Below are 25,237 nucleotides of genomic sequence, written 5' to 3'. Positions count from 1 at the left end.
CTGGCAAAGTCTCTGCTTAACAGTATTAAACGCCCCCTGACATTCTTCTGACCATTTAATGCCAATATCCTTTCGTCAGATCCAGAGTGGAGATGAACCTCGCCGTCCCCAGTCTACCTAGGAGTTCGTCGACCCGAGGCATGGGATACGCATCAAACTTGGCAATAGCGTTTACCTTGCGGAAATCAACGCAGAAGCGGTTGGTGCCGTCCTTTTTGGCCACTATCACAATTGGACTGCACCACTCGCTCCTGGAAGGCTCAATCACCCCAAGTTCGAGCATGTCCCATACCTCTTTGCGAACGCCACTCCGTCGACTTTCCGGGACCCGGTAAGGTCTCTCTCGCACTGTGACACCTGGGGGAGAGATAATGTCATATTCAGCGAGGTTAGTTCTACCGGGCGTGTTAGAAAAAACATCGCTAAATTCCTCAATTAACCTGCGTAGTTCACGTTGCTGATCAGGAAGTAACTGTTCCCCCATCGAAATGTTCTTTGTGCTAGAGGGTTCTAGCTCGGGCCCTAAATCATCCTCTATATTGCCTGGGGCTATAAATAACACCTCTCTTGCCTGCCAGGGCTTTAATAAATTTATGTGATAAATTTCTTTTTTGTTACGGCGATCGGGCTGTTTAATTTCGTAATTCACCTTTCCTATAGCCCGAATCACCTCATATGGCCCTTGCCATTTAGCACATAGTTTGGATTCCGCTGAGGGAAGTAGCAGCATTACCTTGTCTCCCGGTCGAAAAGTTCGGATTAATGCATTTTGATTGTAATGCTGCTGTTGTCGATGCTGAGCCGATCTGAGATTGTCTTGGGCCAAACGACCGACCAAATCTAGGCGATCTCTCAGTAGGAGCACATGCTGCACTACATTTTTGGACGAGCCTTTGTGCTCCTCCCACCCCTCTCTCAACAGATCGAGGATGCCGCGAGGCTGTCGGCCGTACAAGAGCTCGAAGGGGGAGAACCCTGTCGAACTCTGCGGCACCTCTCTCACTGCAAAAAGGAGGTAGGGAAGGAGCGATGCCCAATGTTTTTGCTCCTGATTCACAAATCGTCTCAGCATCGCCTTTAGAGTCTGATTAAAACGTTCCACCAAACCGTCCGTCTGTGGATGGTAAACCGACGTTCTGATGGGACGTATTTTTAGTAATTTATATACCTGCTGTAGCGTATTTGACAAGAAATTAGTTCCATGATCAGTCAATATCTCGTTGGGGATCCCTACTCTTGCCATAATCTGCACTAGTTCTTTGGCTATCGCAGCAGCACTAGTGGACCTCAATGGAACTGCCTCTGGGTATCGCGTTGCGTAATCTACCACCACTAATATATGCGTATACCCGGAGTCAGAAGGTAGCAAAGAGCCGACTATGTCCACTGCGATGCGTTCAAAGGGGGTGGAAATAATCGGCAGTGGGACCAAAGGGCCGGGGCGCACTCGACCCGGCGCTACTCTCTGGCAGTCTGGGCATGTGGCTACATATTTCGACACTTCTTTATAAACACCTGGCCAAAAGAATCGAGCCAATATCCGTTCCCTTGTCTTGTCAACTCCGAGGTGCCCCGCAAAAGGGATATCATGCGCCAGCCTCATGACCTCCAGCCGACAAGACGGGGGAACCAATAATTGTGTTACAGGATGTCCTGTGCCCGCGGCCAGGTTTACCCTATATAGTAATTGCCCCTTGATAATGAAGTGTGGAAATACTAGTGCCCCAGCGCCTTCAACATCCTTACCTTCAATGGACCGGACCTGTCCCCGAATGTGCACCAGTGATGGGTCATTGTCCTGCTCCCACACTAGGTTCACATTCGAGTGCCACATGTCCGGTATATTGAGCGGGGCGGGAGTAACATCTGCCCTTGATGGCCCAGTAACCTCGCCCTCTCGGTCACACTGCGTTCCGACCCCCTTTGACTGACGTTTTTCACCGTTATAACAGGCTCCCACCAGCCCCCAGCCTTGTCTCATTAACGCTCCCTCCCATTTCCGCAGCCTTCTCTCTTTGTTTGTTTTTTTCGGCCGGAACAGGGAAGAGAACATTTCCGCTTGAAAGGGAAAAACATTACCAATCATTTCCCCTTCTACTTTTTCTGCCACATTTGCGTGTATGGCCGGGACTGCCCTTAATTTCAATAAATCTTTATAGTTGGGCCAGTCCCGACCCAGAATAATGGGATGTGGTAACCTTTCCGCTACCCCAACTACCAGGGAACGTTTCATCGGACCGACCGATAAGTATGCTTTTACTGTGGGGTATGTTGCCGTGTCTCCATGGATACAGGAGATCGCCACCTGACCTTGTGGCTGCCACACCATACCGCCTAAGAGAGATGCTCTAATTAAGGTCTGACCACACCCTGTGTCCACTAATGCATGGGTTTTCACATTTCCAAAAATCACCTTAACAATACAAGGCCCCTCCCGACCATTTTTCCCTCGCTCACCCGCTTCAGATGCCAGATTACAGACGGCCACGTCACACTCCATCGCAGATGGGCATGACCTAGCCTGATGTCCCGGCTGGCGGCACCTAAAACAGGTAGGGGGAAAGGAGGGCACAGTGTTAAATGGTCTGTCCCGCTGCTGGTATGGCAACGGGGCAGGGGCAGCACCTCTACCCCCGCTGGGGGCCGACCTTGGTCTCCATGAAGAGGAGGCAAGGTCGCCCATTGGGGTTGGTGCTCTCGGAGGTCGTTGAACCGGTCCTGGTGGTGGGGCTGATGGAGCAGAGAGAGGAGGTGGGGCTCGGCTGCTCCGTTGAGGTAGCGGGGTGAGTAGCCCGGTCTGGGCGGATACCAGGGAGTCCTCGAAGTCCTCAGCGAGCTTGACTGCCTGTTCCAGGGTGTCAGGGTTGTGGCGCCGTATCCATCCTTGGGTCTCGGCGCCGACCACATGACAAAACTGCTCAATGACGATGGCCTCCCCCATCTGGGCAGTTGTTTTTAGCGCTGGGGTGAGCCAGTGTATCATGTAGTCACAGAGCTTCTGCGCGACCACCCTGGGGCGTACGTTCGGGGACCTCCTGTACTCCCTGAACCTCACTCGGTGCGTTTCCTCCGTAATGTTAAGACGGCAGAGAATAGCCAGCTTTACCAGGTCATATTGAGCGGCGTCGTCATCCCCCATCGCCTGGTAGGCTGCCTGCGCTTCCCCAATCAGGCAGGGTCCCAGCTGGCTTGCCCAGAACTGTCGGGGCCATGACGCGGTGGTAGCCAGCCGCTCAAATGCCACCAGGTATGCTTCTGGATCATCATCCGCCGTCATTTTATGCGTCCTGGCTTTGGGCGCTATGAAGCCGCGTTCCGCTGATGCTGTGGGAGGTATTGCCAGCCCGACCCTCTCGATCAGCGCAGTGTACCTCTCCTCTCTCCGTCTTTCCTCCCCCTCCCGTCTGCTGTCCAGCTGCTCCAGCAGCACCGACAGTGTTGCGTAGTCCATCCCTACTTCTGACAACCACGTGTGGCAAAGTGGTAATGACGTGCAGGTGAGTGCAGTGCAGAATAATCACACAGACAAACGTTGATACAGGTGCAAGGGTGTTTATTTAAATTAATAAATGTCCAGAGCCTCAAGGCAAAACCTGTAAATAATAATGGTGCTGGAAGTGATATAGCGGCGTATATCACTTCTCGTTATAATCCTACGGGTTTGACCCGCAACCCCAAAGTCCCGTTCCGACACCCACACTAAACACAAACACAAAGACAGTGCGTGATTCAAGTGCTAAAAGGTGCAAACAACAGACAGTTCCAGTAGTGAAAAGGTGAGTGGTGAAGTCCGGGTTTGTCGCTGGCCTGCGGCTGCAGCTCCGGATCGTGCTCAGTAATCTTTAGTGAAACAACACACAAGACACACAGTGTTAGGACACAGACACAAAACACTCACGGTCGATTTCACAAACGGGCTCCTTCTTGGTCATATAATTTAACCATATGCAAAGGAACAGATCACTCAAGCCATGCCCCCTATTTATACCCTCGCCCATGACCCCGAGGTTAACGAGCGCATCCGCTCCTCCAGTCCTCGGATGCCACGCCGCTTACCGTCTGGGTCACTGAGCTCGGGTGCCATGGCTCCGCCCCCTTCCGAACTGACCGACTTCCATCTACCCTACGGAATAAATTGTCGTGCCATTTCATTAAGGGTACTCTGTTCCTCGTATACCGTGCCCTCACAGGTCGAGAGGGAGATCTAACACTAAGACTCATTCGATCTCTGTCACAATGGCACATTAGGAGAGACATTAAAATGGCAAGACCTCTTGCCTTAGGCATTGCAAGTTTTAAAATGGCAGGAGACAAGGAACAAAAGACTGAGGACTCCAACCATTCCTTACCCATTTTTTGCGGCTCCATTCGGACAGTTTCACCAGACATGGGGAACAGGGTCAGCACAACCTCATACACATTTTTATGCCACTCAAAAGTGTTTCCAGCAAAGTAGACGGACAGAAAGTCGCTCTGGGGCCCGAAATTTATCACATGCCAGAAAGCCACGTCTCCTGCACAAATCTTCAAATTGAGGTAGTCATACATGTAACCATTGACACCTAAAAGAAAAAATCTGTGTAAGTCACTTACAAGTAACCGATTTCTCTAAATGCCAGCAGATTTCATCCTGTGTGCACTGATGCCACCCAGTGAATAAAACACTACAGCAGAATTATGAAGTTGAAAAATGACAACACTTTCTTACACATGCTGTTTTAAGAGTACATTTTGTATGTAAGGCCTGCCAAAAGTAGCCCTGCAACATGTTTAAAGACATTATGAGTCATGTTGCTACAGAAGAAAACCTTTTACATTAGTCCAAAAAAAAATTTTTTTAAAGGAAAAGTGTTTGCCTTTCAGTTTTTTTCTATTGAAGCTGTTTTTAACTGATGCCCCTTGATGTGTCAAGAGAAGCATTTAGTTTCCTGTTAGGATTAGAAATTCTAGTTAGGGGTTGCAGTTCTCTTGTCAAAACTCTTAACCATAATAATAGACATCCTACACACAACTTAGAACACAGGCATGATTTACTGGTTTTTTGAGCTAGGAAAGGAATTGACTAGCAGTGGGTTCAGTAAAACTATATTGTATTGATGATAATATTTTTTCGGTGGAAATACAAGACACAATGGACCCAGTTTTTGATCTGTCTGAAGTAAAACTGTACATATTAGAAAACGTGACAGTACTTTGCTTCCTCCTTACTTGTTTCTTGATAGATTTATAACATTTTTGTCCTCTCTTAGAAAAAGGCAAACTCTGCCCTTCAAAATGTACAAACACCACATCACACAATGATTTTCCCTTGGCAAAGCCCTTTATAAACCATGTGCAGTCTTGTGTAACGCTCTGAGCAGAGAAACCTTTCTAAGAGATACCTACTGTACATCACGTTGGAGTTATAGAAAGCAGGATCAGCTGGGTCCACACTGGATGGAGTGCCACAGTACTTTTCCAGGTTTTCATTGATGTACCAACTTTTATTTTCATCAAAAACCGAGAACAGCAGGTACCTCTCTTTGTCTGATTGTACCTGTGCAGAACAGAATGGGTCATTTGAAATAGCCCATTGATAAAGAGTCATTGCCAGTCTGATCAGTGTTAACAACACTGAAGAAAGCAGATACAATGGCAGCTGAAGGCTAAGAAAACAGACACCACCCCCCTAGTATATCCATAGCCATATTTTCAACATCTGACACAAAATGTAAATGGTTGTTAGGGGATTTAGTAACAAGAGATTCAGTATATTAATGAGAGGTACAATCAGCAACCAGTTTCCTAACTGATTGTGGGACAGACAGGTAATAATCAACAATAATTGATGCATTGAGAACACAGGTTTATTCCTAAAAGAAACGCGTAGACTCTTCACAGCATACAACGCAAAAAATGCAAGTGCATATCACTATACATAGTCATATAATATGCATTGAGAAAACGTTAGCATAAAAAGCCAAGGGGACATCCGGTTTGGTCGTTAGATTCTGCCGCTTCTCATCACAAAACAAATGCAAATGGATGAGTTAGAAAAAAGAAAGACAATGGAAAAACAAGAAGTATCAAACAAATGTTTCCTCACCACTTTCCCCAGAGAATTGAGAGTATTCACTGTGCATATGATCAGCGGGCCCACAAGCCCTGCAGCCGCGTCTCGGACTGGGTCCAGGCTGCTGTGGTAGAAGCGTGTCAGGCAGCGCGGGTCGGACTTGGTCGGCCCATCCTCGAGGGTTATTTTCCAGGAGTATGTGAACGTTTCATTGGGTTGAATTGCCCATTTCTTTAGGTCCTTCCCTTCAATAATACAAGCAGGATATCGTTGTGTCATGTTGTGTTGTTATTTTGTAACGATTCCGTGGTGACAGGGCTCATACTGCACATTATAAGTCACATCCCCATTGGAACACATTAGCAGCAGAGCGATCTGCACTCAGCATGTCAATGACAAAGCATTCTGCATGTTTAAAACACAACAGGTTCTATGGAAACAGTTACAAACATGTTTTTGTCTGTTTTTTTTATTTAGATTTAATGACTTGTAATATGTTTCTTAGTGTTCGGTGGCTGCCTCTAATCAAGTTGAGATTTGACAGACCCGACCCAAAGTGCGTGAGAAGTACTCTCTCAGCTTCATCAGAGGCAGCTACCGATCACTTTGAGACATACAGCTGTTACTTTGTAGCAGTGTAGTTGTAGGATTGGTATTCTGTAATTATTAGGTAATTATTTCAGTATTACTTGGTACTTCACTATCTTTGCTATTTTAATAATTACATTGTGCTTTTAATGATCCTCTTAAAAGGATATATGTAATAATCTGCATGCCGGTTTAATATCCTCTTATTTGTGTTGTTTATAATTCTTTATCGTTGTTACTGCCTACATCATTATCACTTAACATGGAACTTTGTGAATACAATGCTCATTTTAAAAGGGATACTATTTTTTGTTTTTGTGTTATTTGAGTGCCCAATTATTTTACCCCCAATGTTCTCCCTGTGGCAGGGCTGAAGCCTGCCCCTGTAAATAGTGTGTATTGGTGGTGGTTTGTAAATAACATTTTGTAAAAACAAAGTGTGTGCTGGATGGCAGGGCTGGCAGGTTAGACCTCCCTGCCTGCCTAATTGAAACCAGTGTGCAGCCAGGGCCAGGCATGAATTAAATAACTGATTATCAATTAACCCAGGTCACCTGCCTTTAAAAAGGGTCTGGAAAGCCAGTCCTTGGTTCAGAGCTGTTTTTACAAGCTGAAAGCCTTACGACTGTGTGTTTAACCAGGGCGAGTGAACCAAGACCGAGGACCACCACGTGTTTAACCGGGATCCTCGGTGTACTTTTGAAAGGGATTCATTTAAGGGATCCCACAAAAGTATATTTAGTTTATGTTAGGAAGAATGTTCCTGGTGCGGGACCTCCCTGTGTAGCACGGCCCGAGCTTGGACACCTTTTATTTCTTAGTAGTTTTTTAACTGTATTTTTATAATGTACACTGTGTTTGTGTATATCCTTCCGCACTAGGGTTACCATTGCTGGTACCCTAGTGGTCGCTACCAACCACTGCAACTGCCTGCTGCCCCTGCGTAAATAAAAAAACGTGAACACCTGAGCGGCATTATGAACTGCAAACCCTCTGTGTCTCTCTCGTTCCAGCGGATACCCACACAGTTTCGTTTTGCACTTTTATTATGTACATGTGTGTATCTATCCTTCCGCACTAGGGCTACCATTGTCCAGCTGTACTGCATTTCAATCACAAACCCTCCGTGTCTCTCAGCAGATACCCACACAGTAACACTACACCCCTCTTACACTCCCCAATTTAAAACATCCAATTATTTTGGCAATTGAATACACAACTCAGGAGCTCTGAATGCTCAGTGAGCGTCCTCTGATCTCACGACCAACCCAATCTCCTCTTTAACAGCAAGGAACTACAGAGGATAAAGGCCAGCCCTGCAGTGAGCTTACCAGGCGATGATGAACAACACTACCTGACAGTTTTGCCACGCTAACTTCCCACAGCCAGCCCTGACTGTATGGCTTACCCTGCACACCACACGATTGTGCTTTCACCGGATGAGCCCCTAAGGCCCTTTTTAACATCTACATTTTCTTCTAATTTAATTTCCATCCTGTAATTGGTTATGCTAATCCTACATATTATAGTCCCTGAATTCCTTATACTCACTACCTGGTGAACTGTAGTAATGACACGGCTAGTACTGATACCTGCAACTATAGCAAACAAGATGAGAAAGAGGATTACGCCCAGTGAATCTAAAGCATTAGGAACATTCGAAAAGCAATTACATTCTGTCCTATTCAATTGGAACTGCTTAGTAGGGGGAAATAGTGTACTAGGAATGGTCGAAGAGCCTCTTCTCATTCCCAACCCTTCTTATAAGTATTTACCTTGCTACTCCTTTCTTAAATAACATCAATTATTGAGGTGTTGACAAGTAATATTAAAATAATAATACATTAACAGCACTGAGTTTACCAAATGATTGCTGTGTAAGCTGTGTAACTGAAAGGAATTGCTCTAGTCTAAACAAGCTGTCTTACCTTCCAGGGATGGCTTAGCAACAAACGGCTGCACACTGGTGAGCCCATGTGGGTAGATGTTGAAAGGATGTCTGGCGAGATTCTTGAAGGTGATCTGAAAGTATATATGCCAGAAAACAGCTTTGTGATTCCGGTGGAGGTCAGGAGCCAATTCATGGTTCTGGATCTTTCAGAACAGTCAGTCAGGCTCATGGAGTTTATCATGGTCAACCATTGCCAGACCATGCCTGGTATCCAGCACCACAGCCAGGTCATCTTCAACTGATGGGCAGACCATGGAGTTTCAGAACATGGTCTACCTATGAGTTAGATGATCTAAGTTCTCTACTCCAAATCGTTCACAGCTGAGACACACACACACACACAATAGGTTAATTTAGGGACTTCTGCAAGATTTCCACATAAACAAAATAGAGCATAGTTACCTGAAATTCATCTCCGGTTTCTCCCCTTAGAACAGGACCCATGATTCCTCTGTCTGGTCCATTCTTTGGTGTGCGCTTTCTGAACGTGCCATCTGTATATTCAACATACACGGCTTTTTTGTACTGTTTGCCTATGCGCTGTGGACCCTTTTCTAAATACATAGTAGATAAACTTCTAAACAGAAGAACAGGAAAGAAGCAGTTATGCACTTTTAAACAGCTCAGCTTCCTTTTTGATAGATCACTTTATTTATTATTATATGTTTTTTTGTTTGCACTTATCAGAAACCTTTGCTGTTGTTGTACTTGTACATTTATTAAATATTTTATTAGAAAGTAATTACAACCTGAGCCCGTGGTCACCAGTTCAGCACAACAAAACAGCTTCAAACAGCGACAAAAATGTTAATCCGTTAAAATATGAGGTGAAAAGACGTCTAAAAATGTCCTCATGCACAAAAACATTTGTCTGGACGTATAGATAACTGATTGCGTATTTTATTAAGTATCTAACTGTAGCCACATTATCTAACATTAACGGCTTAATTAATTCACTCCAGTCCTTAATTAACTCCTATATCATTTTAAAATAAGAAAATTCAACAGAATGAGTAACAAAAGAGCAGCTTGGGCCTGTATGCTGTTTAACACGCTTCCCCTAGTGGATATAAACAATATTACACAATGATCTTAATATAACTACGGTAACTCAACAAAAATACATCCATTAGTGTGCTGCAGAGGGACAGGTTAATGGTTACACTCTGGGGTACCTGATGTACCTAGGGGTCAAGCCTGCTCTCCACTGCTCTCCCCATGCCCACCTGTATCTTTGATTATGAATGATTGGTGCGTAGTCCCACACCACCTCTTCTGCTGCGATGTAATGCACCCACTTCTTTGGCTGCTTCTTTAACGATGATCGTACGTTCAACTTGGGAGGCATCTCAAAAAGTCCAGACAACAGGTCTTTCGTGTTGAATTCATATTCATCATCATGATCAGGAGTCACTTGTCTTTCCTGCAGTTCCTCCGGGCAGGACTCCACACTGAAGTATGCGTTCATTCCATCTTACAAGACAAAGACACAGAAAGATGGACTGTGCATCGAGAACCTTGCTGTGTTCAAGCATTGTTCCAAATGAAACGTTTATCACATGCTGCTCGGGAATAACATTGGAATCAATGGAGAGTGTCCTTAAAGCATGTGATGCACTGAGGAATGACACATGGGCTAGTCTGCTGTATGCCAATCCCTGGACCCAGGTACCGTAGATCTGTGTTTAACATGGTTGTTGTATTACTGTGACCTCAATGTCTGCATATGAGAACTGCCCTATTTTTATTTGAACCCCTGGCTAAACAATATATTGCATTCATCGATGGACAGCAATGGGTGCCACAGTCTGACGCATCACTTTTAATTGCTGTTGCTGCATTTACATTGGAATATCAGACATTTCAATGAAAATAATCTTGAAAATACTTTTTTAAATATGGGTAAATGAAAGGTATAACAATGATTAGCTACTGTAAAGAAAAATATATGTTTAGAAACCCGAGGTCAGTTTCTGTAGATATATATAAAAAGAGTTGCTGTTTAATTGGATTACTAATGAATGATGTACCTGTGGTTTAAACAGGTGTTGATCCTTGTTTGAAAGCGGATATAGTTTTAGTTACAGGACCATCGTTAATCTTTCACATACATAATGACATACTAATGTCCTTTTTACTATTTGAATTGAGCTGTATTTGATTAAAATACTAGTTTAGTTTGTTCAGAACTAGACAGAAACAATCCCTAAGGTAAGTGAATGGCGGGTATTGTCCCTGCAGTACATTCACATCATAAACACTTCTTCAAAGGTACCGTGCTGGTGAGCGTGTATCTGACAGGAAATGAGAAACCTCCCGGTGTTGACAGCTGTCAGCTGTGCGGTGGCGAAAGTCATGGGCGTCATGTCAAAGGAGACCTTCCTGTGATTCTGCACCAGCAGAGTGTGTCCATGGAAACGAACAGAGTGAATCTCTGGAGCCGTGCCCATTCCAATCAGGTGCCAGTGGGCCTTCTTCTTCTGGCACATTTTCAAGCCTAAAAGAGAAAGAGCTCCAAGCGATATTTATAAAGCTTTTTACTGCCCACCACACAGGAGCAGATTACATTAAACCAGCACAGCACCCCCACTGTGCCCATGTCCTGCCGTTAACCACACTCCAGAGGTGCAGCACATATGAGCTTTACATTATTGAATCTTGATTTGGGTTTTTGCCTTTTTTTCAGCCCCCCCGTAGAAAGCATAAGGCTCAATTCAAGGTTCTTTACTGCAAATTGTCATTAGCTCATTTTTTTCACAGAGGAAAAATTCTCCCAATAAAGTAACCAAACCACAACATTAATGTAGGGGCTTGTGTGTAGTCTTAAATTGTTTCTTATATGTTTTGAAATTGTAAATTGTGCCAATAGCTTTTTGGAGTAAATATCTAGGGTTCAGAAAAACTGTTTCCATTTTTTCAACGTCACACTTTATTTGTACATTTTTCGATTTTGAATTGATTGAAACATATCAACATGGTGAAACATTAGAACCCAACTTTGGGATTAACCACTCCAGTTGATGATATCATTGGATTAGGGTAACAATCATATCATTTTGGATTAGTATATTATTATTATTATTATTATTATTATTTATTTCTTAGCTGACGCCCTTATCCAGGGCGACTTACAATTGTTACAAGATATCACATTATTTTTACATACAATTACCCATTTATACAGTTGGGTTTTTACTGAAGCAATCTAGGTAAAGTACCTTGCTCAAGGGTACAGCAGCAGTGTCCCCATCGGGGATTGAACCCATGACCCTCCGGTCAAGAGTCCAGAGCCCTAACCACTACTCCACACTGCTGCCCATAGTATATTAATGATTAGCAAATAAAAGCAAATAAAAGGGTCTTATGTGTAGAAAGCTTCCATACCAGTTAAAGTGGAATTCACAAATCCATTGATTGAGTGATACTGTTTTTTAACAGTTTTCCGCGTGTTTTGAATTCTTTCTCTGAACATGTCTGCTTCTCCATACCAGCTCTGAGCTTCATCAAACACTGAGAACAGTAAGACAAACTCCTGCACGTTGCTTTGACTTCCATCTGCCTTCAGAGTGTCTGCAGAGGAACATATGAAAAACAGATTCATTGTGTTCACACAGGTACAGATTAATTGTGTTCACACGGGTACAGATTCATTGTGTTCACACAGGTACAGATTCATTGTGTTCACACAGGTACAGATTCATTGTGTTCACACAGGTACAGATTCATTTGTGATTGACGACACACGCACACACGCACACACGCACACACGCACACACGCACACACTACTCACAGAATTACGAGATTGGAATCTACATTTCATCATGACAGTGTGGCTCGGATTACATGTCAGTTCCGAGTGCTGGATTCAGATCAGCGAGAGTCTGCTGGATTATGGATTTGTTTTGAGTTGTTTGTTTCGGTTGCAAATCTTGCATCTCAAGGGAGGAGGAAGGTAAACCAAACCTTTGAAGAGGAGTTGCTCTGAATGCTAATATCTGCATGTTTTAAATTACTGAAACATGAACACAGTGTATTATGTAAATAGGTAAACTGGAAAGAAAATCCTTCAGACGAGTATCTATTTGTAGTGTTCTTTTTCCCTAATTCCCTATTGTATGGGGTCTTCTATGGCTAGTTTCACATACCCTGATTAGCTCTAATCATGGGCTGCCCAGTGTTACTGTAGGTAAGACAATCCTAGCTTAGTGCTGAAGAGGGTCTGTGAAACCAGCCAATAGTGTTTATGCACGCAGTGTGCCATCATGTACACAGACCAGAGAGGCTTGCAACCAGGACTACTCTCACAAGAAACAAACCCGACTGAGCTTCAGCAACCAACTGTTTAAACCTGACACCACAAAAACAATCTAGATGAGGATTTGAGCAATGTGTTCATTCCAAACACTACTTGATTAATTTCTAATACAGGGTATGAACGCGGTCTTCCTCTCCAGCTCCTCTAATGAGCTGTTTTTAAAGCATGCCGTTTTACCCAGCGCGCCCCTGTGCTCGGGCTGTGGAGTCCGCCATTACATGAAGTGATGACAGACTGAAGACTGAAAAACAAACAGCTTAGTGTCTTTCATATCAAAGACACTGAGCTCATGATGCTGTTCAATTAGGCTTGTAGAAAGCTCTAGATGAACAATTAGGAGTTTAATTAGGCTTTCAGATAACCCCCCCCCCCCCCCCCCCCCAAAAAAAACAGACTTTATATAGCGGCAAATTAAAGACTGTAAAGGAGAGGTAACCACTCCTGGAACCTAAATCGCCTATTCTATCCACACAAACCGAATGCAAGACCAGCTCGCTGGAACCACATAGTGTGATTCGTACTGTAGTCACACCCTAGCCACAATACCTTAAACACGATCATCACATTTTGAAGACGTGACTGTGAATAAAGTGAATGGCAACCATGTGGTTTTCATGCATGGTTTAGGTAGCGTTTTCAACAAGTGGTGATTATTTACAGCAGGTTCTGAGAGTAGGGTATGACTGTAGAAGGGACTTTCACTTTTAAATCAAACGAAGAACAGACAAAAAACACACAAAGGGGCTTTTAATACCCACTTGCTTTGCAGACCAGCAGTGCTCCGATCAGCCCTGAGTTGAAGTCTCTGACTGTGTGGACATGGGAGGAATAGGAGTACGTGAGACACTGTGGATCCCCCAAGGTGGGCCCAGTGCTAGGCAGGATGTCCCAGACATACTGATACCCCTCCCCAGGGGCCACTGCATCATCCCCTTTCTCTGTCGGGGAGGTTTCATCGCTGTACTCGGCACCTGATGAGAGAAAGGAAGCAGAGCAGGGCACACTTACAGAACTGTTACAAAAATAGAAAACAGCACTTCTATAAATTGACTTCAAATAAAATAATGAAGTAGCAGTCTATAACAACTAAAATAGACCATGAATATTATTATTATTATTATTATTATTATTATTTATTTCTTAGCAGACGCCCTTATCCAGGGCGACTTACATTCGCAAGCAAATACAAATACATTCAAGTGTTACAATATAAGTCATACAATAAGAACAAGAAATACAATAATTCACAAGTGTGACAAACCACAATTCAATATATAGTCTTATAAGAATATCGGTAATTGCAAATGTCATAATTGCCCAACCCTTGATAACTTTAAAATCACACCTTATATAGGCACATTAAGAACAACTGGCAATAACCAGCAGTGAGCTGTTTAACAATATTCGTGTCTTATTATATATAAAGTGTAAAATCAAACTCCAAGAATTCTTATAGCCGTGCTTCAAGGCTCTCAGGGATGCTTGAGGGCTGCACATGTGGCCATAAGGTTGTGTGTGTCTGTGTGTCTGTGTCTGTGTGAGTGTATGTTTGTTAGTGTGTCTCTGTGGGTGTGTATGTGTGTGTGCATGTGCGTCTGTGTCTGATTCTGCGTCTGCATCTGTGTGTGTCTGTATGTTTGTTAGTGTGTCTGCTTGTGGGTGTGTATGTGTGCGTGTGCTTCTGTGTGTGAGTGTGTGCGAGTGTGTGTGGAAACAGGACTTACCCTCCGATTGTTTCCAGTAGGAGATTCCAATGGGATTCACACTGTAGGAACGCGAGGCCAGATTCTTGAAGTGAACCACCACTTTGTCATTGACCTCTGCTCTTATTGTGGGACCAAGAATGCCTATAAAAAACAGCCATGTCAACATCCTGGAATTACCAAGAATTCATGAAATGAAAAGCATGTGGCAGCAGATGACCGAAACGTCTAATGTGATTAAAGTTTGTATATCTTTTGATTGGACCAATTTACTCATATTATTATATTCTTTAGTATTATTATTTATTTTTTAAGAGATGCCCTTATCCAGGGCAACTTACAATTGTTACAAGATATATATATATATATATATATATATATATATATATAGCTCTGGAAAAAATTAAGAGACCACTGCAAAATTATCAGTTTCTCTGGTTTTACTATTTCTAGGTATGTGTTTGGGTAAAATGAACATTTTTGTTTTATTCTATAAACTACTGACAACATTTCTCCCAAATTCCAAATAAAAATATTGTCATTTAGAGCATTTATTTGCAGAAAATGACAACTGGTCAAAATAACAAAAAAGATGCAGTGCTGTCAGACCTCGAATAATGCAAAGAAAATAAGTTCATATTCATTTTTAAACAACACAATACTAATGTTTTAACTTAGGAAGAGTTCAGAAATCAATATTTGGTGGAATAACCCTGATTTTCAAGCACAGCTTTCATGCGTCTTGGCATGCTCTTCACCAGTCTTTCACATTGATGTTGGGTGACTTTATGCCAATCCTGGCACAAAAATTCAAGCAGCTTGGCTTTGTTTGATGGCTTGTGACCATCCCTCTTCCTCTTGATCACATTCCAGAGGTTTTCAATGGGGTTCAGGTCTGGAGATTGGGCTGGCCATGACAGGGTCTTGATCTGGTGGTCCTCCATCCACACCTTGATTGACCTGGCTGTGTGGCATGGAGCATTGTCTTGATGTAAAAACAAATCCTCAGAGTTGGGGAACATTGTCAGAGCAGAAGGAAGCAAGTTTTCTTCCAGGACAACCTTGTACTTGGCTTGATTCATGCCAAAGCTGCCCGATTCCAGCCTTGCTGAAGCACCTCCAGATCATCACCGATCCTCCACCACATTTCACAGTGGGTGCGAGACACTGTGGCTTGTAGGCCTCTCCAGGTCTCCGTCTAAACATTAGACGACCAGGTGTTGGGCAAAGCTGAAAATTGGACTCATCTGGAGGTGCTTCAGCAAGGCTGGAATCGGGCAGATTTGTCTTTGTGAAGGACGCATGAATCAAGCCAAGTACAAGGTTGTCCTGGAAGAAAACTTGCTTCCTGCTCTGACAATGTTCCCCAACTCTGAGGATTGGTTTTTCCAACAGGACAATGCTCCATGCCACACAGCCAGGTCAATCAAGGTGTGGATGGAGGACCACCAGATCAAGACCCTGTCATGGCCAGCCCAATCTCCAGACCTGAACCCCATTGAAAACCTCTGGAATGTGATCAAGAGGAAGAGGGATGGTCACAAGCCATCAAACAAAGCCAAGCTGCTTGAATTTTTGTGCCAGGAGTGGCATAAAGTCACCCAACATCAATGTGAAAGACTGGTGGAGAGCATGCCAAGACGCATGAAAGCTGTGCTTGAAAATCAGGGTTATTCCACCAAATATTGATTTCTGAACCCTTCCTAAGTTAAAACATTAGTATTGTGTTGTTTAAAAATGAATATGAACTTATTTTCTTTGCATTATTCGAGGTCTGACAACACTGCATCTTTTTTGTTATTTTGACCAGTTGTCATTTTCTGCAAATAAATGCTCTAAATGACAATATTTTTATTTGGAATTTGGGAGAAATGTTGTCAGTAGTTTATAGAATAAAACAAAAATGTTCATTTTATCCAAACACATACCTATAAATGGTAAAACCAGAAAAACTGATAATTTTGCAGTGGTCTCTTAATTTTTTCCAGAGCTGTATATATATATGCTCAAGGGTACAACAGCAGTCCCCTCCTGGGATTGAGTCAACAACCCTCCGGTCAAGAGTCCAGAGCCCTAACCACTACTCCAAACTGCTGGAGTAGAATTCTGAAACTTTTCAGAAATCACAAGCAATTTGAGTATATTGCAATGATCATGTTTATACAGGGTTGTTTTGATTAACCTATACCCACTGGGATATACCACAGCTGAATTTTGGGGAACAGGATTGGAACATTAATCAATTATCATGATAATATTGATAACCTGTTGAATGTGATCATTTCTTGTACTCATTGTGTTTCTGAGAGTCATCTAAACCTATAAAGGGTCAGCGGCACTGCTGCAGAAATGTCTCCTCCTGTGGACAACTCATTCGTCCTTAAAGAGATAGATGGGGTGGGGGGTTCAGGGATGACCCCTAAAGGAAGTGACTGATGCAATCCAGTGACTCCCCTGTGTTTCGTTACCCCAGGCAGGGTCTATATCAATCAGTTAGCAGTGAAGAGTACTTTACCCATCCATGTTGGTTTGGATTTTGGAGTTGTGAATGTGGAATCTGTATATTCCCAGTACACTGCCTTGGTGTACAGCTGCACTTCCTCCTTGGGGTGGTGGGAAGCTGCTGGGAAGCTGAAATCAACAAAGTTGGATTATCTCCATTTGGGTAAAATGTAATTATTTACCTGTTACTGAATTTTATAAAGATCAACCAAGACAGCAAACACAGACTACCATAAGGGTGGCACAAGCAGGCCAATCTGCACTCCCTAGTAATCTAGAATGTGATTGGCTCTGGGGTTCCAGGTTAACTGTGAGCACAAACACAAACTATGAAGACGGTCATTTATAACGAATGGTCTCTAAAGTGCAACTCTGAATAATATGGGCCTATTTTAATAATCTAACAGAGGCAGATCCTTATACTGCCGCCACTAAAACTTGTAAATGAGATATATTGTGGACATCTTTCCACTGTATCCTTTATTGTTTTAAGTGATGTAATGTATTTTTCATTTTTGTGGGAAAAAAAGAATCAGTGTTAATGTTGAAAAAAATAAGAAATGAAAGCTAGAGAGCGCTTAAAAAACTTGGAATTGTATTGCATAGTTGCTTGGCTCTCTAGTTTTGTATACTTAACATGGGTTTTTATTCTTATTAAGAACTGCAACATACTCACAACATTTCTAAAATATATCAAACTAAATTAAATAGAGGCATTTTTGTTTCAAAAATATCCAGTAGAATATTTAAAACAAGATTTTATGCATGAGCACTTGGACCATATTTAGACAATGTGTTTTTTCTTGGCTTTTAAACGCATCACAGGTAAATACATTGAATTGCATTGATACAACTGGTTACATCTTTCTCAGTGTTTATTGAATACATACCATATTAGCAAAGGAACAATTTCAGTAGCCTACCCTCATTAAAGCTGCTCTATATACTGTGAGCATACAGATGGATGGGTGCATGGACTGGCAGACACCCCCTTTTCTCCAGAATCTGATTAAAGGGTAAGTAACAGGGTTCAGAAAAATATAGCATCACACGTCCCCACGTGCTGCTACAACTTTCTTTTCTTTTCATTGTTAACATCCTGACAAATTTTTACACTTATAATTGAAGTGGCGAGTGCGTCAGTGAAACTGCTGTAAACCAGGGCTTCTCAAACTCAGTCCTGGGGACCCCCTGTGGCTGCTGGTTTTCATTCCAACAAAGCTCTCAATTTCTTAACTAGACCCTTAATTGAACTGATAATTTGCTTAAATAGACCTTTTTAGTTGTTTTCAGCTCTTAAACAGTTGCAGAAGTTACTTATCACATGTTATAGCTAATTTGAAATATGCAACTGTTCAAGAGCTGAAAACAACTAAAAAGGTCTAATTTAAGGTCTAATCTAAGTTAAGGTCTAACATTTTAATATGTGTGTTGGGGAGGGGGGGGGGGGGGGGTAACAAAATGTATTCTAAAGGGGGCGGCATTTAAAAGTTTGTGCACCACTGATTTGGAGGACAGATCTGAAAACCCAGTGCACTAGAGCGGACATTTTAAAAAGAGCTTTGAAACAGACTTTAAGACTAAAATTGTAAAAAGTTGTCAGGATGTTAACAAAAGAAAAATGACAGGTACGTTATTTAAACAGTTGTAGTAACACGTGGGGATGTATAATGCTATATTTTTCGAACCCCGCAACTTACTCTTTAAGGGACCATGAAACAGTCATAGCGAGCAATGGTACCACGGTACTATTGGGTTAACAAGACTTAACAACCACTGGGCATCTGATCTTTTTTAATGCCAGTTACTTTCCACAGTATTCACACATAACCAGAAAATAAGAGTGTTACTTGCGCTTGGTGGGAATCGTCTCCAGATATTCAGTGTGCAGGTAATCCCAGTCCAGCTCCACCGCTGCAATGCTATATTCCCTCGTAACAGCCAGTGACTCCTCAGCAATGCTGCACAGTATCAAAACAGAGAGCACCGCTGCCTTCATGGTAACTGTATGGACATTCCCTTCAGCCTCAGACTCTTATACTCACTCCACAGCTCCCCAATACGCAATGCGTTTCAAAGGCTCAGTTAAGCAGTCTTACGCAAGAATAACACAGTTAGCAGCAATTGCACAAGAGTGGCTCAGGGTGAAAACAAAACTAGGTTAGATTAGGAAACAAGGAGAGGAAAAAACAGGAAAAGAACACTGGCTGAACTCCAACCCCTCCAGCAGACACAGACCCAAAAGGAAATTCAACCAAGTTTGTATCCACTGTTTAATAGATACTGCGTAGTGCAGGGCGGTTTACAGCTCTTATCTGGTGTGACAGGAGAGTATAGCAGTGGAACTGATTTTCTTGGCACTGCAGAAGGCATAAAACACTTTTAAGAAATACAAACACACCCTTAACTTGGCTTTACTGCAACCAGTCCAGTTATACTATTGTATCCCATTCCCTGGATATTTGTGGAGCTTCGTGTACGTGCTTCTAGAAATGTGGCAAAGCAGTAATATTTCCCCAGCTTTCCCAGCTCTGTCTCTTCTTAGGTTCTATGGCACAGTGGCTGCTGATTAAGACCAGATGCAGAGGTGATGCAGTGCAGAAACAATCACACGTGAAAACTGTAATCCAATTTGGAAAATGTTCTTTTTATTTTAACAGAAATCCTGGTCTGACGACCAAACAATAATCCTCCGGCAATACACCCCTGGAAAATAATAACGATTTGTAAACACAAACAAATAATAACACGTTATCCGCTCCCTCAATACTACTAACACAAATCACCAGTCCGGGTGCGTGCAGCAGTGCTCAAGGTGGGTGATAACAAATGACAGTGACTGTGGTGTTGTTGTTCCGGGTAGTGCTGGCCCAAGGCGACAGCTCCGGAGACGTGTTAGCTGTCTAGTGAATTCACAAAACAAGAGACAATTACTAACAGTGCTACAAACAAACAAAACACTCACGAATATTTATTATTTATTTTTGGGAACTCTCCAGGTCCTTCCAGTTCCGTGCGTCTCTGAAACCAAGCGAAGGAAAAGACTTACAATACTCCAGCCCCTTTTATGCGATTATGCATGACCCCTTGGTGAACGATTGCAGCTGATTCTATTGCCTGCAGCTGCTACCTCGTTTACCTTCCAGGTCAATACATTCTCGCACTGGAGTCTCGTCTTTTTCCAGGCTGATTGACTCCCCGACCCAGGGAATGAACTGTCAGGACAACCTGTCCAAAGCCTTTCCCTTTCGCTACTTTGTATCCTCACAGGTCGAGAGGGAGATTTACAACCAGAACTCATTATATTTCCGTCACAGGTTCATTTAAACATTCTAGTCAAATCGCTTCTTCCCTTTGCTACCTTATTTGGTTGAACAATATAAAGGTCAGACAATTTGCACTAACATCCAAACACCTTTGTTATCCACACAACCCTGGTAACATGTTTTTGTGTGTGCTGTGCTCCTCTGCCCTCTTGTCATCAAACATTTCTGATATTTACAGAACAGTTCAGTACTGCATGTTATACTGTACTGGTATAAGTATGGAAACAACAAGTGATTTAGAGCAAAGCTAGGGGCGGGGATTATATTACCCATGATTCCTCACTCAAACCCCTTACTTACTCAATACCCTGGTCTCTCTGAATACAGACTAGATAATTATCTCCTCTTTAAAAATATGCTCAATATTTTCATGAGCAAGACATCTTTATCACCTTTACTTTTTGCTTTATCAATGGAACTAGCAGCAGTTGCTGTTAGATCACACCCAGGAGTCACTGGAATTCAGGTAGTGGGGTCACCGTGTTATCTCCTTGAAAGCCAATTAAGTACTGCTGTATCTTTCACACCTGAATCCTCACTGACCGTTTTGCTGGACTTTCTGAGTAGATTTGGCTCTGTTTCTGGCTTCAAAGTGAATTGGACTAAAACAGAAATTATGCCAATCTCTAAAGGCAATTTTAGTAATTTAAAGAATACATTTCAATTTGGGTGGACCTCCACATATGTAAAATATTTGGGTATCGGGTTCCCTGCAAATTGCAAGAGATATACAAAGTTAATTATATCCCAGTTGTTAAGGTGTCACGGATGACTGGTGGTGACGTCAGGCCAGGAAATTAATCCACAACACACAAGGCAACTGCGGGGTGAAACTGAGACGCTACAGCGCTCAGCTTTTTATTAAACAAAAGATTTTAAGCAAACAAAAGACTTGCACAAAACACAAAACAAAACAGCACATTGGACAAAATAAATAGACAAACAAAACAGACACGAAACAACAAGTAGGGTGTTGTATATGTACACATTTTATATTTAATAAAGGTAATTAAAACATATATCAACTTAGCAATGTGTCGTACTTCCCTGGACATTAATCCTTCAAATTGTTTTTCAAAAGTTTGTGGGGTTTTTTGGTTTTTTTTTTGCAATATAGGGTACAGTTCTCTAGAAAATGTGAAAATAATAACAAAATAAAAATAAAACCAGCAGTGTTCATTTTGATTTAAATGTGTACTTCCTATCAGATCTTACAGATTTCAAGAGTTTGGCATTTGATCTGACAAATTGGTAGAACTCAAGGCAAGAGAACCGGTAGTTTAATTTTACTTGCAGTTCAGCTTTTACCACAGAACACCGGTTTCTTTGATCTGTCCATATCATGTTCATCAAGCTGAATGCCCTCTCAGCGTAGGCATCAGAGCAAGGTATGCTGAGTGCAAATGAAACCATTTTCAAAAGATGTTTCAAATTCTGCTCAGCAGCAGGCCTGCCTTGTCAAACATATTCTTCCATTTTTGGTCAGTGGTCATACTGGTCTCTGTAACACAGCTACAGTATCGGAGCAATGCTTGAAATTTCTTCGTATAGTTAATCAAAATCAATCTTTAAAGAATCTGCCAAATTCAGGGTCTCTGCAACTTTGCACATGCCTTCCCAGCTCAACGGGCAGTCTCTTTCCAGTGACAGTACTTCAAACGTTTTTAAAAGATTGGCATCTGAGACGTCAAACCACTTTTTAAGATAGTTTAGTGCTCTGTCATAAAAACAGAGCAGATCCTGTTCACTCTTTTTTGCATCATTGTCAGGTTTTTCAGACCTGTATTCACCAAATAGCCTTCTCTGTAGTTTGTTTCTTAATGACAGCATTGTATGGTACAAATTAGTGATGGGCAGATCCTATTTTTCAAGTTTAAGAACTGTTTCTTGGAAAATTTGCAACACATTCTGCAGAAAGTGCATGTAGAGCTCTGGGATGGATGTAGCAGTAGCTTGCTCACCAGTTTCATCTGCTATGAACTTGCAGATAGTGTTGGGGCACTCTTCCTTTCCCAGTGACTGGAAATATGATCTGATCGCTGGCCAGGACTTCAACATCTTGTCTGCAGCTGGTGCAAGGGAAAGCCATCGAGTTGGTACATGTCTTACTATCTCAACCCACTCTATGTCAACAAAATCAAAGTCTCCCTGAAGTTCTCTGCTCTCGTCGCTGAAACTGAAAAGTGTTTGAAAATTTTAATGATCACTGTCTCCAGATCATATTCCAGTTTATCAGCAGCAAACTTTGCACAGTTGTGGGTTATGTGTGCTGGACGGTTGGCAGCCACTGTTTTTTTTTTAAGCATTTGATACACTGAATGGTGTTTTCCATAATTCACGCTGGCATTGTCAGCGCAGTAGGCAGACATGAGGAATAAGCCAAGCCCGTTAGAATCTAGCACACACTTTAGCGTCTCTGAAATCGCAACTGCTGTCTCATTGTGGTCACTGTAAAAATCCAACAGATCTGTACCCTGTGTTGGTACGGGGAAGAGCTTAGTGTTTCCTTTATTTGATACATCAGAAGACACACTGTAAAACATGTAGGGCTTCTTTAATTTGTTTAGCATAAGCTCTACGCTGTATGGGGCAAGCACATTTTCAGTTATGGCCACAGCTTTTGTATTTTCGTTGCTGTGTCTGAATTGCTAAACACACTGCTAACTAGCTTGTTTGTGCAGTCTAAAGATCGATAAGAATGATGATGTTGGTTTGCGTGGTAAACCAAGGTTATCGCCACAGCTGTACATTTCTTTATCCGGTCTACATCATTTGATTTCACAGCAAATGCAGTCATCAGTGTCTGTCTGGTATCAGAAACTCCTCTCTGATTTTACACAGGCGCTTACTTTTTCTCTTTGGTGGCATTGTTGATGAGGCCAAAGCTGAGGGTCCTGAGGGTCCTTCTTTCTCCGAGTCTGATGTTTCACTATCGGTATCAGTGTCTCTTCCGTTTATGGAGTCGGCCATTTCGTATTTAAAAAAACACTGTCTGGTTTGAAATTAAAATAATAATCTACTGCTGTGTATGAATTATATTTTGTTTTCTGTCTGCATCGCCAAAGCTGTGTCAGCCGTTGGGGAACATGGAGGATAACAAGTCACATGATACTGGGAAAATAAGTTCTTGTAATTTTAGGTCAATTCTATCGAATATAAAGTTTAGCACATATTTCATTTCAGTACGGGGCAGGTTGTCACAGGTGACCGGCGCATTTTCAACCGTCTGAATATTATATTTGGAATAAAGTTATGCTGAAATAAAAAACATCAGTTTGTACTTCACTTTGGCTCTGGCAAAACCAGCAGGAACTGGAAGCAAAGCCAGCAGGGACTGTTTGTCCTCACCGCACTACAGTAGCCCCTACTGGCCAGGTGCCTGGTGAGTGCAACGCGGACACCTGTAGGGCTGGCATTTGTCCTCCAGGGGGCGGAGCTTGTCAAGCTTGTGCTGCAGGGCTCTATATATGAAAAGTATGTGGGATCGGAGGACGCCGACTGACCTTCACTGCTCCTGAGCTGGGCATTGCTGCAGTGAGGCAAAATAACTGGGCACACTACATTTATCAAAGCAGTCCTACGTGAGACTTCTGACAGATTAGATGACATACTACACTGGTTTAAAATGACGCATTGTGCTAACGTAACTAATTAAGGACCAATCAAAGTGATCTGTCAAGCTATTCACAAGTTTCCGATCGGGATATTCAAATGTAGGGAACTGTCTGATTATTTTTAGTGCCACTGCAAATGGGCTAAAGTTGCTTTGGAAGAGGAATGAATTATGAAACAGGTGAAGTATTTCAAGCAGAGGAAGGCATACGCAGCAGCCCCTTGCTCTGCTTGGTACGCACTCATTACATGCTGTTGAGTCACCAACAGGAACGTGGGATGGACGTTGTATAGGCTTGTGTTATACATCATGTTCATGAAAAGTGTAGCAGAAGGCTATCTGAACCAATTAGAATTATGAGTCGATGTTGCAATATAAAAAATATTAATGCATTTCCTGTTTCCAGTGTTTCCTGCATTTTTTGAAAGGGAAATGTTATATCAAATGCAATAACTGTAGTATGTGATGTGGCCTAACTGTTTTTTTTTTTTTAATTAATATTTATATTGATTTTCAATAAATAACATTACATCCAATATGAAACTAATAACAACAATTAATTTACAAAATACTTCATATATCTGTTAATACATAAGAACCTCATCCCCACCCAATAGAGCCATGTAATAAAGCATTGGTGTTAGCTGGGAAACTGTTTGGAGAATAAGACCATGTTGCCATTATGTGCACAGGAGCATGTGTTGCACCCTTAAAGAAACATACCAAGTCTGTTTTCTTCTCTTTATTTTGCCTCGGTTTGAGTTCACGTTTTAATAAAGAAAGGTGTATCACTTCTTTATAACCAAACAGCATACTGTTGCCGACTCACCGGGAGATGTCTATGGAGCAGTGCCCCTTTCAGTGATGGGTAAGCTTTTTCAATATTAGCTATATTTTCTTTTCTTTCTTTCCTTTTCAGCCACTGTTAACACTTGCATACTCTTTTACAACACTCTCCATCTCTGATCTTTCAACTTATTCATTCCTTAAAGGCACAGTGCTCTATTATAATGCATCTTTTTATGTCTAACTCTAGTAGCATAATAATAAAGAATGCATGGAATTTTGAGCTATTTTCAGGATATTAACTTTTAGTTTTTAACATGAAATATTTTAAGACTTAGATTTCCTTTACACAAGAGTAGATATTAAAACTTCATGCTGATTTGAACTCGGCTCTCGCCAA

General features: G+C 42.2%; 1 protein-coding gene across 1 annotated transcript in view; it reads right to left on the bottom strand.

The window, feature by feature from the left end:
* LOC117971142 (coagulation factor VIII-like) overlaps positions 1–19,530 on the bottom strand; it is a 39,840-nt gene extending 20,310 nt beyond the window's left edge. Inside the window, exons 1-12 of the mRNA XM_058989027.1 lie at positions 18,963–19,530; positions 17,126–17,241; positions 14,632–14,754; positions 13,666–13,878; positions 11,976–12,161; positions 10,867–11,088; positions 9,818–10,064; positions 8,994–9,168; positions 8,569–8,662; positions 6,086–6,297; positions 5,386–5,536; positions 4,350–4,562 (exon numbers count right to left, since the gene is read on the bottom strand). Coding sequence (XP_058845010.1) covers positions 4,350–4,562; positions 5,386–5,536; positions 6,086–6,297; positions 8,569–8,662; positions 8,994–9,168; positions 9,818–10,064; positions 10,867–11,088; positions 11,976–12,161; positions 13,666–13,878; positions 14,632–14,754; positions 17,126–17,241; positions 18,963–19,111 — 2,101 coding nt within the window. The 5' untranslated portion in view covers positions 19,112–19,530. The remainder of the gene's footprint in view (positions 1–4,349; positions 4,563–5,385; positions 5,537–6,085; positions 6,298–8,568; positions 8,663–8,993; positions 9,169–9,817; positions 10,065–10,866; positions 11,089–11,975; positions 12,162–13,665; positions 13,879–14,631; positions 14,755–17,125; positions 17,242–18,962) is intronic.
* Positions 19,531–25,237: the final 5,707 nt, after the last annotated feature.

This window comes from Acipenser ruthenus, chromosome 16 (genome assembly GCF_902713425.1).
Source record: "Acipenser ruthenus chromosome 16, fAciRut3.2 maternal haplotype, whole genome shotgun sequence".
NCBI lineage: Eukaryota > Metazoa > Chordata > Actinopteri > Acipenseriformes > Acipenseridae > Acipenser > Acipenser ruthenus.
This window is presented reverse-complemented; position numbering and strand designations above follow the sequence as displayed.